This window comes from Pelodiscus sinensis, chromosome 1 (assembly GCF_049634645.1).
Source record: "Pelodiscus sinensis isolate JC-2024 chromosome 1, ASM4963464v1, whole genome shotgun sequence".
NCBI lineage: Eukaryota > Metazoa > Chordata > Testudines > Trionychidae > Pelodiscus > Pelodiscus sinensis.
The window spans coordinates 236,204,126-236,220,497 of NC_134711.1; the positions used below are offsets into that span (position 1 = coordinate 236,204,126).

At 45.1% G+C, this 16,372-nt stretch overlaps 1 protein-coding gene across 2 annotated transcripts; it reads right to left on the bottom strand.

The window, feature by feature from the left end:
* Positions 1-6,182: 6,182 nt before the first annotated feature.
* On the bottom strand, positions 6,183-14,991 carry CHAMP1 (chromosome alignment maintaining phosphoprotein 1). Of its 2 annotated transcripts, none has more exons than XM_075918155.1 (3): positions 14,758-14,991; positions 14,172-14,289; positions 6,183-9,887 (listed from the first exon to the last, which is right to left on the bottom strand). In XM_075918155.1, exon 3 carries the CDS (start codon positions 9,822-9,824, stop codon positions 6,951-6,953), a length of 2,874 nt encoding a protein of 957 aa, XP_075774270.1. In that variant the 5' UTR covers positions 9,825-9,887; positions 14,172-14,289; positions 14,758-14,991; the 3' UTR covers positions 6,183-6,950. The 2 variants fall into 2 exon arrangements, with proteins under 2 accessions (XP_075774270.1, XP_075774268.1); XM_075918153.1 differs by having other exon boundaries at positions 14,172-14,391.
* Between the last annotated feature and the right edge of the window lie 1,381 nt (positions 14,992-16,372).

The following is a 16,372-nucleotide window of genomic DNA, read 5'->3' on the forward strand; positions in this document are numbered from 1 at the left end:
TCATCTTATAACTCACTTGGTTAGGTCCAATAATGGTATCAGCAGAGTGAATATGTGGACAAAGCTGGTTTGTTGCAAGGGAAGGTACCAGGGTTGGTATTAGTGTGGTATGTCCTGTGGTTGTTGGTAAGAATCATCTTGAAGTTAGATGGTTGTCTATAGGAGACTATGGGTCTGTCTCCCAGAGCCTCTTGGAGTTTAGTATCCTGTTCCAGTATGGGCTGTAGTTTATTGATAATGTGTTGGACAGGTTTAAGTTGGGGGCTGTCGGTGATGACAAGTGGTGTTCTATTGTTGGTTTTCTTGGGTCTGTCTTGAAGTAGATGGTTTCTAGATATTCGTCTGGCTCTTTCAATTTGCTTTTTTATTTCTCCGGGTGGGTAGTTGAGGTTTATAAATGCTTGGTAGAGATCCTGAAGTTTCTGGTCTCTGTCAGTGGGATTAGAGCAGATGCAGTTGTATCGAAGGGCTTGGCTATAGATGATGGATCTTATGGTGTGTGCTGGATGGGAGCTGGAAGCATGTAGGTAATTGTATGAGTCAGTGGGTTTTCTGTAGAGAGTGGTGTCTAATTTTCCATTGCTGATTTGTACTGTGGTATCCAGGAAATGGATCTCTCGTGTAGAATGGTCCAGGCTGAGGTTGATGGTGAGGTGTAGGTTGTTGAAATCTCTGTGGAATGTCTCCAGTGTTTCTTGGCCATGTGTCCAGATCATAAAGATGTCATCGATGTAGCGTAAGTAGAGAAGGGGTAAAAGGGGACGGGAGTTGAGGAAACGTTGTTCTAGGTCAGCCATAAAGATATTAGCATACTGTGGGACCATGCGTGTACCCATGGCTGTGCCGCTGATCTGGAGGTATAAGTTGTTCTCAAACTGGAAATAATTGTGGGTGAGAACAAAGTTACATAGGTCTGCTATTAGGTTGGCAGTGGTGTCCTCTGGGATAGTGTTTCTAATTGCTTGTAATCCATCTTAATGTAAGATGTTGGTGTATAGAGCTTCTACATCCATGGTGGCAAGGATGGTGTTATTGGGGAGGTTATCGAAGTTTTGTAGTTTCCTTAGGAAGTCAGTAGTGTTTCGGAGATAGCTGGGGGTGTTGGTTGCATAGGATTTGAGAAGAGAGTCTACATAGCTGGATAGACCGGTTGTGAGCGTGCAAATACCAGAGATGATGGTCCGGGGTGTCCAGGTTTATGGATCTTGGGAAGCAGTTAGAACAATCCTGGTCGGGGGTCAGAAGGTGTTTCTGTGTAGATTTGTTCCCGAGTAGCTGTGGGGAGGCTTTTAAGGAGACAGTGTAGTTTCTTTTGGTATTCCGAGGTGGGATCAGAGGAGAGAGGTTTGTAAAATGTGGTGTTGGGAGAGTTGTCTGGTTGCCTCCTGGTTATAGTCGGCCTTATTCATAATGACCAGAGCACCCCCTTTGTCAGCTGGTTTGATTATAATGTCCAGGTTGTTTTTGAGACTCTGGATGGCATGGTGTTCAGTGCGGCTGAGATTGTGTGTCACTTGTCATTTGCGAATAATGTCAGTCTGTGTGTTGTTGAGGAAGCTTTGTATATAGAAATCCAGATTGTAATTCCAACCATCAGGGGGAGTCCATATAGAATTATTTTTCCTTTGGTGTTGATAGGGGGGATCTGGTAGGTCAGATTGATGTTCATTGGTGGTTTGGAAATATTCTCGGAGGTGGAGGCGGCGAAAAAAAGCCTAAAGGTCACCACAAAATTGTAATTGATAGCACAGAGGAGAGCCACCTGTTTGCTTATCCTCTTCCAATTATGACCCCAGGTGTGCTGCCCCATTTGTGATGGGGGCTTGAAGAGATCATCTCAGAGAATGGACATGCTGTGGGGGGGAGTGAGCCCATGCTGATTGTGCACATCTGTGACCCTTCATCATGAACTGTTGCCCCCCCTTCCAGGCTAATGTGGCAAAGGAGGGCTGCAGTTTGAGTGTTGTGCAGAAGGGGAGAGAGTAACCCTGTGATGACTCTGTGTACCCATAGCCCTCCACCCCACACCTGCTGCCACCCCTCCCTTTGGAAATGCAAACACCAATGAGGGCTGTAATTAGCACGGGAAGGTTACTCACCTTGTGTAGTAATTGGAGTTCTTTGAGATGGTTATCCCCATGGGTGCTCCATCTTAGGTGCGCCAGGGCTGCTGTGCCCATGATTGGCAGATTCTTAGTAGCAGTGCCCCTCCAGTTGGCTGTGCACATGGAACACTGGCACGTGACAGTATGCACAGCCAACTGCCTACTCAGTTCCTTCTCTGACCCAGACGCAATTGGATCCAAAGCCAAGGCGAGGAGGGTGGATGGTGGAGCACCCACTGGGACAACCATCTCAAAGAACTCCAGTTACTGCACGAGGTGAGTAACCTTCCCTTCTTCTTCGAAGAGTGTCCCCATGGGTGCTCCATGTTAGGTGACTACAAATCAGTGGTGAGCACTTAGGTTGTGCTAGCTCAGTAGTTGCGAGAACAGTTCGCCCAAACCACGTGTCCATATCTGCAAGTGCCTGAATAGTGTAATGTTGCGTGAATGTGAGTGCTGAGGCCCAGGTTACGGCCTTGCATATGTCCTCATATAGTATCCCCTTAAGGAAGGCAGTCGTAGCTGCCATTGCTCTTGTAGAGTGACCCTTATGTTGGCAGGCACTTCCTTGTGGAATATGTTGTCAGCTAGTCATATGTACTCCCATATCCATTTTGATAGTCTTTGCTTGGATATGTGTAACCCTCTTGGTCTTTTCATAGATGACCCAAAGAGTTGTGTTGTAGATAAAATGCTATCACTCTGTGGCCATCTTGCATGCATAGTGCCTTTCCCTGCCATTTTTGTGTGGCTTGGGGGAGAAGACAGGTAAGGGTATTGGTTCATTGCAATGAAACAAGATAAGTACTTCAGCCAGGAATTTAGGGCATATACATAGTACAGCCTTGTCTTTCTAGAATACCATGTAGGGTGGTAGTGTCATGAGTGCACTTATCTCCCCCATCCTTCTTGTGGTGGTAATTGCCATCAGAAATGCCACCTTCATGGATAAGTGTAGAAGGGAGCAAGTGGCCAGTGGCTTAAAGGGTTTGCCCATAAGAGTCCTTAAGACCAAATTATGGTCCCATGCAGCACTCAAGTCCTGTCTTGTTGGAAACACATTCTGCATGACTCGAAGGAATCTTGGTAGATGGGTGAGAGAAGGCCAGATATCCTTGTATTTGTGTGTGTCATGCTGCTATGGAGGTGAGATGTCCTCTGAGTGAGCTCAGTGATAAACCCATCTTGTGCAGGTGTAGGCCAGAACATCTGAGATTGTGTGCTAAGCACCAAAGTGTAAAGCAATGCCATTTCTGTCTTTCTGGTTGCAGGCCTGCAGTAATGATGAGGATTTGTTGCACCTTCTTGCCAGGGGTGATCATTAGTTACCCCTGCTGTTTTTTGCAGGTGGCTCAGCTGGAGCCGGCCCTGGGCTGGTTCTAAACAGTGATAAGCTAGCTCAAGGCCTCCTTAGCTGCATAAACAAGATTTTTTTTTATTTTAATAATGGAGATTGCCTATGTCCTAGAACTGGAAGGGACCTTGAAAGGTAATTGAGTCCAGTCCCCTGCCTTCACAGCAGGACCAAGTACCATCCCTGACAAATTTTTGCCCCAAATGGCCTCCATAAGGATTGAACTCACAACCCTGGGTTTAGTAGGCCAATGCTCAAACCACTGAGCCATCCCTCCCCCAAGGACAATTACACCCAAGGACATGTGTGGGAATGGGATAGCCATGGTGCTTCTTGCTAGAATGTGCCTGTAAATGTTTGAGCTTCTCAGAAATAAAGTTATAAAACAGCTGAAAGGCCCTGCTTGAATGGTCAGTCCCACCTGTGGATCTAGACCATGTGGATGCCCAGGAGTACCAGCCCTCGGGAGCACGGAGGGGAGGGCCAGGGACTGGCAGTAGCCAAAGAGGCGTAAGCATTGGATCCTTGCTCACCTGTTTGCTCGCTTGCTTGCTTAATTACCTGCTTCTCTGCGCTGAGACGCACATATTTAGTAATGCGTGAAGGCTGTATGGCGTAATATGCTTTGGCAATAAGACCTCTTGGCTGCGTCTAGACTGGCAAGATTTTCCGCAAGCGCAAAAACTTGCCAGCTGTCTACAGTGGCCGCTTGATTTTGCGCAAAAGCACTGACGTTCTACTACCCGAAATCAGTGCTGCTTGCGGAAATGCTTTGACGTTCCCATTCGGGCAAAACCCTTTTCCAGAAATGTTTTTGCCCAAGAGGGCCAGTGTAGACAGCTAAAAACTGTTTTGCGCAAAAAAGCCCTTATGGCGAAAATGGCTATCGGGGCTTTCTTGCGCAAAACCACGTCTAGATTGGCACGGACGCTTTTCCGCAAAAAGTGCTTTTGCGGAAAAGCGTCTGTGTCAATCTAGATGTTCTTTTCTGCAAATGCTTTTAACGGAAAAACTTTTCCGTTAAAAGCATTTGCGGAAAATCGTGCCAGTCTAGACGTAGCCCTTATGTTTATGCACCTGGCATGGCTTCACTGAGTGTATCCGAGCCTCCTGATAGAGCAACATCTGGTGTAGTCGGCAGGATACACTTGGTGACACCCCCCAGGGGGAAGGCTGTAGTTAGATGTGGGGCAAGTGGGGATGTGGGGTTGTGGGCGACAAGATACCAGGCTGGAGTGGTATGTCGCGCTGGGTACCGGTGGCCAAGTTGCTGCGCCGTGTAGCTGCCCCGGTTGGATGGGACAGGAACGAAGTTCCCCCAATCCCGGCTGCTTTGGCTGAGCAGATGGAGAAAGCAGTGGAGCTATATGCTCACAATAAGCTTTACAAAGATTGGGGGTGGGGATGGTTGTTCCTGACTGTAATAGAAAAGGTAACAGCAGATGTTGAGCAGTTACAGCTGAGTGTGAACATCCTAACGGACGACAAGCAAATCCTCAAGGATAAGAACAAGATGTTGACTGAAGCTCTGGAAGCAACTCAGCAGAGGACCCACAAACAGCCTGAGGGGCTGCTACAACTGCCAGAACCTTTGAAAAGACTCTTAGGGCTGTCGAGAGTCCGAAGGGCAGCACTGTGTTGAAAATGTTGATCTTTTATGGTGAATCTTAGAAAAAACGTCTGTGGGATGGATGGATGGTTATGTGAAGATACCCATCCTGGAAATCAAGGGTGGGCAGCCGGTCTCCCTTCTCTAAAGGCAGGAGAATGATGGTGGCTGGAGTTACCATGTTGAATTGCTGATAAATGAAGGGGGTTGAGTTTTCGAAGATCCAGAATTGGCCTCCAATCCTGTGGCTTCTTGGATGCATGCAAGTAGTGAGAGTAGAAGCCCCTCCCTCTGTGCTCTGCTGAGAGCTCTTCTATTGCTTCTAGTTATAAGAAGTGTTGAGCTTCTTGTACAAGCACATGCTTGTGAGGGGGTCCCTGAAAAGGGACGGGGAGGAGGGTTGTGGATAGATGATACAGCATAGGATGCAGTAACCCATTTGGATGATCTTTGTACCCACTTGTCTGTATTGATGGTGCTGAATAAACGCAGTGAGTCTGCTGATGAGTGTTGTAGATTTCAATTGCTCTTGATTGCCTGCCAGATGATCTGCCTCAAGCTCCCACCCCAGCAGAAACTTTCTGCCCTTACTGTCAACAAATATTAATTTTCCAGGCTGGAAAGAAAATTCTGTCATGCAGCTTTCTGAAAAGACCAGAGTTCCTAAAGATGTGCACATCACACACCTTTATCGATCATCACACAGTGATGTTGGTGAAACAGTCCTGGTGATCCAGCAGCACTTGTAACACTATTGAGAAGTATTCCTTGCTGTTTATGTACTCTCCCTATGGTCTGATAGCAAATAGGGATGTCTTGTCATCTCACCAGAGTCAAAAGCCACTTATCAATCTCCTTGAGATAAGGAAGGGATACAGATACAGTATCCAGTAATGTGTGCGCTTCTATACTAGATGAGGTTTTTTACATCCACCATGGGGTTCAGGCCATCACTGCTCTTGGAAGATCAGAAAACTGTGGGAATTAAATCTTCCCAGCCTGCATTCCTTTTAAAACTTCAGTTTTATTGTACACTCAATGCTGCTATTAAAAACAGACTAAAACACAGTGGACTATCACAGGATTTTCTTTGAAAAAGTAGACAAAAGCAATGTCCAAGGTAGCTTTTTATTAAAATATTAAAGCATAACATTTCACCAAATACAAGAAATTCAGATTTCTATGGCATACCAATCAGCGTCAACAGGAAAAATTTCTATTTTATATATAGTAAATCTGATATTACTTAATGTAATGTATATGAGCACATGCTTTAAAATGGTCAAAATACAGTGTCACAAAATAAGTATCTTGACATTTTTAAAGTCTGAGAAATAATTCAAAAAGGTGAGAGTATTGAATTTCCAACAAATGCTACACAATCACAAGCTTAGGGCATAATTATTCCAGAAAACCAACATCATTACTTCATGCCTGATCAAGTACGTTGAGTTTCACTGGGATTCTAATTTTGAACTTTGCTTCACATTTTAAAAAATAAGACATTTGAGATGTGAAAAACTAAGTTCAGTCTTCACAGTATTATTATATGGGTTGTTTGCCACATCCTACTTTATTGCCTGAATGTTTTACAATTTTTACAAAACTAGTTTTCATCCCTCTTTTGGTTTCAGAAATATAGCATATCTGATGAATAAAATAGGAATTTATTGATGAATAATACAGGGACATGAATGCATATGTAGAACTATTTCCGAATAATAAATCCTTTCAGTAATACAGCTATGAGACAAGTTAAACACAGTACAATAAACCATGCATCTTTTGACTTGTCAGATCAGCTAAACTACTTACTTGGCTAACATACAGCAATAATTACATATTTTAGTAAATTAGATTCACTGAATAAAAGAAAAAACAATCACATTTGTTCACTTGGTTCAAGGCTGTCCAAATGCTTTTTATTTGCATCTTCACTATGACGGCTTTGGCAATGGGTTAAATGTTTCTTAAAGCCTCTGGGAAAATTTGATTCAAAATTACAACGTGGACATTTAAGCAAACTTTGACCATGAGCAGCAACATGATTTTTAAGTAGAGACTCCAAAAGAAAAGCCTTTCCACATATTTTACATTTGTAGGGGCTTTGAACATTATGCTTGTTAACTAAATGATGCAAAACAGCACCTTTTTTCATTGCACGACAGCAACAAATTTTGCAATAATACTTTCCCTTTCCACGCTTCATGTATTTTGCTATCTCTTCTTCTGAGATGAAAGCTTCTTTCTCTTCGGTAAACTGCAGTACGCATTGTGGCTGAATAGGAGTAGTTGTATCTACTTTGCTCTCTTTGTTGTAATCAGATGGTTCCATATCAAACTGTTCTTGATCACTATTTGATTCTTGTTCCTTTACCTCCACAGAATCCATCTCTGTTTTTCCACATTCACTGTTATTTAGTTCATTATCAGAGTTCTCCTGGTTTTCCTTCTTAGGCTTCTTTTTGGGACACGAATAAATCTCTTCTGAAGGCTCCTTCACTAAGATTGACTGCTCTTCCTGAGACAATAGATCATCCAGTGTTTTTTGATCTTCTAAACTCTGAGCTAGGAAACCACTCTCGTTGGATTCAATAGATGTCTGCAGCTCAGAGGAAACAGCTGGAGTAGGTTTGAGAGGCTCAGGGAAAAGAACATTTTTCTGGACCTCAGAGGGAACAGAAGGAGCAGGTTTGTGGGGATCAGTAGAAAGAGCATGTTTCTGGACATCAGATGAAACAGCAGGTGGTTTCTGGATCTCAGAAAACAGAGTATGCTTCTGAACATCAGGAGAAATACCACATTTCTGTGGCTCAGGAAAAAAGGCTTGTTTGTGTGTCTCAGGGGAAACAGCAGGAGCAGGTTTCTGGGATTCTGTAAAGAGGGCATATTTCTGCACCTCAGGAGAAACAGTACTAGCAGGTTTCTGAGACTCAGCAAAGGGGACAGGTTTCTGGATCTCAGGGGAGGAAGCAGGAGAAACTTTCTGAGGCTCTGGCAAGCAAGTATGTTCCTGGACTTCAGGGGAAGCAGCATCAAGTTTCTGAGGCTCTGGAAAGAAGGCATGTTTCTGCACTTCAGGAGAGAAAGGAACAGGTTTCTGGGACTCAGTAAAGGGGGCATTTTTCTGGACTTCAGGAGAAACAGGAAGAGCAGATATTTGAGGCTCGGGGAAGAAAGCACGTTTTTGTACCTCAGACGAAGCAGCAGAAGCAGATTTTCGAGGCTCTGAGAAGAGGGCTCTTTTCCGGGATTCAGGGAAGAGGGACCGTTTTTGTCCCTCAGGGGAAATGGAGGGAGCAGACTTTTGAGTCTCAGAGAAGAAGGTTGACTTCCGGGACTCAGATGAAAGTTTCCAGGGCTCAGGAGACAATGAGGGAGCAGGTTTGCGAAGATCAGAAAACAAAGATGATTTCCAAACTTCAGAGGAAACAATGTGACTAGGTTTTCGGAGTTCGGGTGAAACAGGGGGAGCAGGCATCCAAGTATCAGGAGAAAGAACAGGTTTCCAGCCTTCGGGGTATACAGAGGAGATGGGTTTCCATGGCTCAGATGAAACAGATTTCTGGGAATCAGAAAAGGATGTAGGTTTCCACGGGTCAGGAGCAGGCCTCCGTGGCTCAGGGGACACCACCGGGGCTGGCCTTCGTGGCTCAGGGGTCACCACTGGGGCAGGTTTTTGTGGCCAGGGAGAGGCGGCAGCAGCAGCAGATTTCTGTAGCTCATGAGAAATAGCAGTGGCAGGTCTCCAGGATTCAGGAGAAACTGAGGGAGCAGGCCTCCATGCTTCTGGGGAAATTGTAGAAGCAGGCCTGCGAGGCTCAGGAGACAAAGCAGGAGCAGGCCTCCGTGTCTGAGTCATATGCCTGCGTGGTTCTGGAGACACTGCTGGGGAACGCCTGCGAGGCTCAGGGGAAACTGCTGGTGAACGCCTGCGGGGCTCAGGGGAAACCGCTGGGGCGGGCTTCTGAGGCTCTGGGAACACTGCTGGTGAACGCTTTCGGGGCTCAGGGGAAACTGCTGGTGAACGCCTGCGGGGCTCTGGGGACACCGCTGGGGCAGGCTTCTGGGGCTCAGGAGACACCGCTGGGGCAGGCTTCTGGGGCTCAGGAGACACCGCTGGGGCAGGCTTCTGGGGCTCAGGAGACACCGCTGGGGCAGGCTTCTGGGGCTCAGGAGACACCGCTGAGGAATGCCTAATGGAATCAGGAGATACTGCCAAGGCAGGCTTCTGGGGCTCAGGGGACACTGCTGGGGCCAGCTTCTCAGGTTCAGGAGATCCCACTGAGGCTGGCTTCTCCAGCTCAGGGGACACTGATGGTTTCTGAAGTTTGGGGGAAATAACTGGGTCAGGTTTGGGGAGTTCTGGGGAAAGGGCAGGCTTGTGTGATTCAGGTGAAAGAGCATGTTTTTGTGGTTCCTGAATGAGCGCTGTTTTCAAGGATTCAGTCTCAGCTTCTAACTGATCTTTCTGGTCTTCATTCCACTTTTCAGGTACTGCATGTTGTGATGTGATGTGATAATAAACATTGCAATACATCTTGCTGGTAAAGAAACATTTGTGACAGTGGAAAAGTTTTGCACTTTTCTGATAAAATATAAGTTTACCTAAACCAGCAGCATCCATTTCATCACAATACTCTGGGTGAATGGTACCCATATGAATTTGTATATTTTCATAATCTGTTCCTCTGAAACTACAGTGATCACATTCTAAACGCTCTGATGTTTTACGCAGTATCTGGAACATTTCCATTTTTCTATGGTAAGTTGCAGCTTGCACAGCACTACAAATCTCAAACAGCAAACTTCAGTATTCCTGCAATAGAGATAAAGGATTGCATATTTAGCTCATATAATAATAAATTTACTTTTAAAATGTTTATTCATTTTTAATTAGTTTGATATATACTTCTCTTTTTCTAGAATAAAAATTAAAGCCAGTTAAATCAAGCCAATCCAGACATTTACAAACTATCAAGTCAGTTACAAAAACTAATCACCAGTTGAATTTTTTTCTACACAAAATCCACTTACTTCTCCTACATAGCAAATTTATATATGAATGTAATAAATTATTTTGCTCAAGGAGTTAATAACTTTGGTATGGTTATAACCTCCTGCATGAAGAAATACAAACGCAGATATCCCCTAGGTCTGCAAGTCACTGCACAGAGAGATTGTGTAAGTAATTTAAATTGTTTACCACACGACCTTGATTGCTATTATCTATCAGCAGAGGAACTTTACAAATAAACCACATTCAAAGGACCTATGTAACAAATATCTAGCTCGTGCCATCACATTCAACTGACAACACTTCTTTGCTTGACCTGAGGCTAATACTTATACTACATTTCATCTGAAAATTAGAGAGCACTTTATGCATTTCACAAAGGTGGAAACAGGATCATACAGTCCTGATTCTCTGGTTTCTCTTCAACTCATATAAATCTTTCACCTTTTACTAAACCCTACTTTCCATACAGTAACTATTTTTCATGAGAAAGCATTTGACACATACAAAATGACAGTCAGATACAAAACCATTCTGTTGTCTGAAGTCTACCTGCTACTGTTATACTTAGAATTACCAACACTGAAAAAGGAGAGAAAAAAATATTTCCTATTTAGGTTTGCATTTGACAGTCCTCTGTATATATGATTTCTGCAACTGATGGGGGATCTTTTACACCAGGGAAAGGGAATAACATTTATAAAATAAAAAATTGTGACTGTAAAAACAAAACAAAATCACAAAGAGATTAATACAGATAATGCATGTAAAACTTAACTAATTTTAAAAAAGGACTAGATTTCAACTGAATGTCTCTAATAGTGAAAAGTAATAATGTAATAAGATCTCCGGATAAATTATTGTTGTAAACAGAAGACCGAATTTAACTGTAGTTACCATTTTCACCTGTTTTTAGGTATCCTTTAAGCTAGGAGAAAAATATCTGTATGGTAGTAAATTATTTATTTGTATTGAGGTAGTGCCTATAGGATACCCAGCCTGGAAATAACAGTCAGTGTTCTCAGACTGAGAAAAAAATCCTTCACAAATGTACAGAAAAATCATCATACAATTGTACCTAAAAAATTGAGCCTTTTTCTTTGTGGAAGACATGGCTTTGATGTATTTATATTCTGAAACCTCAGAAACTGAATGGGAAATGTGAGTTAAAAAAATTGGGATTTTGTGTTTTATTTTAATCCTTATTATAATTCTGGATGGTCTTACTATCCATATTAAATATTCAACCCTTTTATGAATCCTGCTAAGCTACTGGTTTGAACAGTTTGTGCTAATAAGTTCCACAGGTGATATGTACATTATGTGAAAACTATTTTCTTTGAGGTGTACTAAATGTGTTGCTTTTTAACTTTATGAACACTTTATCCATGTATTGCAAGAAAGAATGAAGATGTGTATGTTTTCTATACCACTTATTATATATACACATCTTATTATATCCCCCTCTATATTAAACCATCTGAAATTTCTTCACCATCTTTTCATATGGATCTGTTCTATAATTTTTGTTCTCAGACTTCTTTTTCTCTTCATCTGCAATCGTTTTCAGAATTTCTGGATATATGGTATATTACTAACCCTTCTTGGGAAGTTGAATTATTGATGTGAATTTCTGTGGTTTGAGACTATTCTTTGGTGTTGTATTGTCTCACAAATGAAGCATAAAAATAAGGTAAGTCTGTAACAGAGTGGGAGTTACATTTTGTATTGTAAACATCACATTGTGCATTGTAAACATCACATTGTGCTATGTGCTTTACAGGTGTAACATTGACGAAGACTGTTTACACTACAGATTTTAGAGCTGCACAGCTGTACTGCTACAAGATTTATATGGAACTGCCCCAGGTAAACCACCCACACCCCAATCCCAGACCTGAGCCCTTCCCACACTGTCACCTCCCAGACCCTGCACCCTTGCCTTGAGCCCCCTTCCACACCATAACATCCTCCCAGACCACACACCCCTATCCTGAGCCCCAGCTGAGCCTGGTCCACTACTCTCTCCTAGATCCTACACCCCAATCCTGATTCCCCCTCCTGCAACCAAACTTCTGCCTAATCAAGCACCTCCACCCCAACCTTCTGCCCTAAGACTGCTTTAGTGCTCCAAACCCCATGCCTCAGCCTGGAACCCCCTCCTACATCCCAAATACCTCATCCACAGCCCCACCACAGGGCCTGCACCAGCAGTCAGAACCCTCATCCCCCCCAACTCTAAGCCTCCTTCTACACTCCGAACCCCTCAGCACCAAACCTGCTACAGATCATCCATTTACAAATGAATTTTGTTTGTTATTTGATACGTTGCATATCTTCGCCATATTGGTGCACATAGCAAAATTCATTTCACAAATGGACACACAAAATTAGAGGGAACATGGATCAGCAGTGTGCTTTTTCATACCCCTGACAAGAAATAGATCAAAATGCAAAGTAAACATAGCCTAAGAAAAGTCTATTTTAATTATTCTGAAATAATATCCTTCCCAGGGGAGGTGCTAGTCACCTCATTGAAGAACTAGACTAAAGGTCTAACAAGCTAGGACTCTGACTGTTCTTATCAGCTGACCAACTCCATGGATTTTCTACACAAAAGCATCAGCAGAGTTTGCACATCTACAGCTCCTCAGCCTGGATACATGATGAAAACAAAGAGGTCGCTACTGTGAGCAGAGGGACCATCCATTTCCACATGCAAGAAACACCAGCTGGAGAGAGAACACAGAAGGGACTTGGCCTAGCCTAAAATTTCACACACAGAAAGGCTGACAGTTGACTACAGAGTTGTGCATCTCAAGATATCTGTTAATTTGCAAAGATCTGTAACTTTAGTGCTTTCTTAAGAATAAAGTGACAAGAAATCTTGTGTTAAATAAGCAGTTTTCGTCTGGTTTGTAGAAACATGTACTTTTAAGTTATTTTCTAGAATATGCTATATCTATATGCATTTAAGAAATTAGCTTAATGTATATTAACTTTGTTATTATAGAAAAAGGTGCATTTCTTCTTTACTACATGATCTTTTTTACTTTGCTATTCGATTTTTTTTAATTATATACATTTAACAGATTCTAGTAAATTTAGGCCTCAGCATAGATTGACATAATTCCACTTTTCATTTTAAACAGATTTATTTGAAAGAGAATTTTTAACTTAAATTCATCCCATAGCAGACAAGTAGTTTTCAGAAATATTTGAAATAGGATTAATAGCATAACATTTTCTTGGTAATATAAGGTTTATTATTTTGCAAGCAAATCAGATTCAATTTAGCTTTAAAGAAAAATTAAATTGGCAAAATCCATACATAATAGCCGAACAAATTTTCCTGAACTACTCCCTCTCACTTTATCGCATCTTAATTTCTTTCCTTACTTAATGTTCTAATTCCTTCCCTAAACTCTCCTAACATCACCGCTACTAAGGAACCTTCAGCAACTAGGGATGCAAAAGGTTAACTAGTAAGCATTAGCTTTATCAGCATGATTATCTAATTAACCAATAACCAATTAATTAACCGAAGGGCTGGGTGAAGGGAGACGCTCCCTGCAGCCAACCCAGGCACCAGGACTTCAGCAGGCCAGAATAGCCCCCAGCTTGTTGCACAGTGTGACAGAACCTGTCCAGCCAGAGCAGGGGGGATCCCTTCTGTCCAGAGAAGTCCCCCCCACACCCATGAAGAGCTGGTTGGACCCCAGCCGCACAATTAACAGGTTAAAGTATTACAATTATATTGTTAATCCAGTAAACTTTTTAAATGGATATATACATCTCTAGCACCAACTATTTATATTCCATTGCTGCCCACCTTCACAGATGTACCAAAAAGTGTGCATAGATCACACACAAACCACAGCAGGATCCACTTCCAAAACTCCACACAACAGACTTGCTCTGGGCTTCTTTATACACTTAAAAACAATTTCCTGAGAGTGGCAATTTTATAAATGAAGTGCCTCTGTCCCTACAGAACACACGGGATAAAACAACTCATACCCTTGATTTTGGTAAGTGATAGGGCCTGTCCCTTAAAAACTGCCTGCTACAGAGAAACTTACTTACTTGAGATTATTGACATTGTCCTGCAGCGTTGCAATTCGGTAACACAGGCTCGTTCTGCAACTGTTTGTGTTGGTTTTCCTCGCGACTAGGGCAATGAGAATCGGCTGCGGGCTCAGGTCTGGGGGTTGAAAGGCTGCTTCAATGCCCGCTTTGTGTTTCCCCGCAGTAGTGCGATGCAGCGTGTCTGTCGCCTGTAACCTCAGCACGAGCCTGAAGCGGGCTGGGGGGGGAGGGAAGGATTTACACAGGGAAAGGCTGGATCCAGACCGCGCTGGCTGGGGGGGGGGGGCAGTTCACACCCCCACGGGGCGGCAGCCGCCTCGCACTTCCGACTCGGGGCCCGCCAGCCGCAGCACTGGGGGCGCGCGGGAGAGGGGGCACCGCAGCCCCGAAGTGGGGGGAGGGGTCTGAGCGCGAGCCTGGTCGGCGATGACCGGCCCCGAACGCGTTACCGCCGCGGGGGGGGAGGAGCCTCCAGCGGGAAAGGCCCGAGCCGCGCGCGCGGGGGGGGGGGGGTGTTTACGAAGCCTTCGCGCCCCCTCCTGCCTAGAGAACGCGGCTCCCCCCCCCCCCCCCCCGCACTCACCGCGAGGGGCAGCACGTGACTCTCGCTCCGTTCGGGCGGGGGTTCTGCGCGCGGGCAGACCCCTGGGCGGACGCGGCCCCTCCAATGGCGGCGGTGGCGGCGGCTTTCGCAGGCCGGAGTGAGCGCTCCCGGGGGGGGGGGGGGAAGGGGAAGGGAGGCGCGCGCCCACACAATGGAGGCTTTATTGGGTCTCCGGCCCTTCCCGCTGCCCAACCGGAAACGCCGCCGTTGCTTCTGCCCCGCCCCCCGCCGCGCGAGACCGCGGGCGCTCCCCCCCCCCCCCCCCCCCCCCGACAACGTGCCTCTGCTTCCTTGCCGTTGCGCGCGCGCGCGTGCATGGCGCCAAGAGGGCGGGGGCGGTTGGAGCCGTTAGAAAGGTCCGGGGCTGAGCGCCTGGAGGAGAGCGCGGGGTGCGGGATCCCTTGCAGGGGTTGGAGCCTGCTGGGCGCGCCGGATCCAGCGCCTGTTGGGAACCAGCTGGTGCCTCCTGAGCTCCTTGGCTGTGTCTAGACTGGCAAGTTTTTCCAAAAAATCATTTGCGGAAAAACTTGCCAGCTGTCTACACTGGCCGCTTGAATGTCCGGAAAAGCACTGACCATCTCATGTAAGATTGTCAGTGCTTTTGTGGAAATACTATGCTGCTCCTATTCGGGCAAAAGTCTTTTTCCGAAAAACTTTTGCGCGAAAGGGCCAGTGTAGACAGCAGAGATTTGTTTTCCGCAAAAAAGCCCCGATCGCAAAAATGGCGATTGGGGCTTTTTGTGGAAAAGCGCGTCTAGATTGGCCACGGAAGTGCAGAAAAACATCCTGCCAATCTAGATGCTCTGTTCCGAAAATTCTTTTAATGGAAATCTTTTCAGTTAAAAGCATTTCTGGAAAATCATGCCAGTGTAGACGTAGCCTGTGTTCTGTCCATGGGCGGGATAAACTTTGCACCACCATTGGGAAAACCCAGCTGAGGGCGCTCTGCTAATCACCTGGGCTGCATGTGGATGTCTCCTGAGCCTTTGCCCAAACACTCCCCTTGCAGGGACTCCGGGAGGGGGCTGCTATGGGTGTGTGGTGGAGGGGAGTATCTGTTGCACACCTTCAGGCTGTGCCAGAGCCCCCCTCCCCACTCAGCACTTCCCTCGTCCCCACACACATCCTGCACTTTCTGGGGTTTCTTTGTGCTGCCTGAGGCACTGATGGCTATACTGGGAATTTGCCGTTTCCCAACTGAGTTAAGTTGTGTAATGCCAGGCTTGCTCAGCAAATGCCCAACACAGAGCTGGAGACCTTACACAAGATGCAACTGGACGCTGTGGGTTTGGCTTTTGTTTGTGACATAGGGATTGAAAATGCCACTGAGAAGGTGTGATGCTGTCAGAGCTGTTTCCTCCTCAGGCCGATGTCTCTTCAGGTCTTAACTGAACATCGACAAATCCATAGTAGCATCAATGGCTCACCTGTGTGTTTGTGATGTTAAATAGGTGTTTGTGGGTTGGTTTGAGAGACTGTGGGAGGGGACTGGGAAATGGAAGGCATTTTTGTGGTGGGTGGTGGTGCCTAGCACTAGTTCTAGAGGTAGTAGACGCTGCTATGTTCAGGCTTCAAGACTATGTCTACACTGCAG

Bases quoted from the DNA above. Each gene is read 5' to 3' on its own strand.
- CHAMP1 (XM_075918155.1), bottom strand. From the start codon at position 9,824: ATGGAAATGTTCCAGATACTGCGTAAAACATCAGAGCGTTTAGAATGT.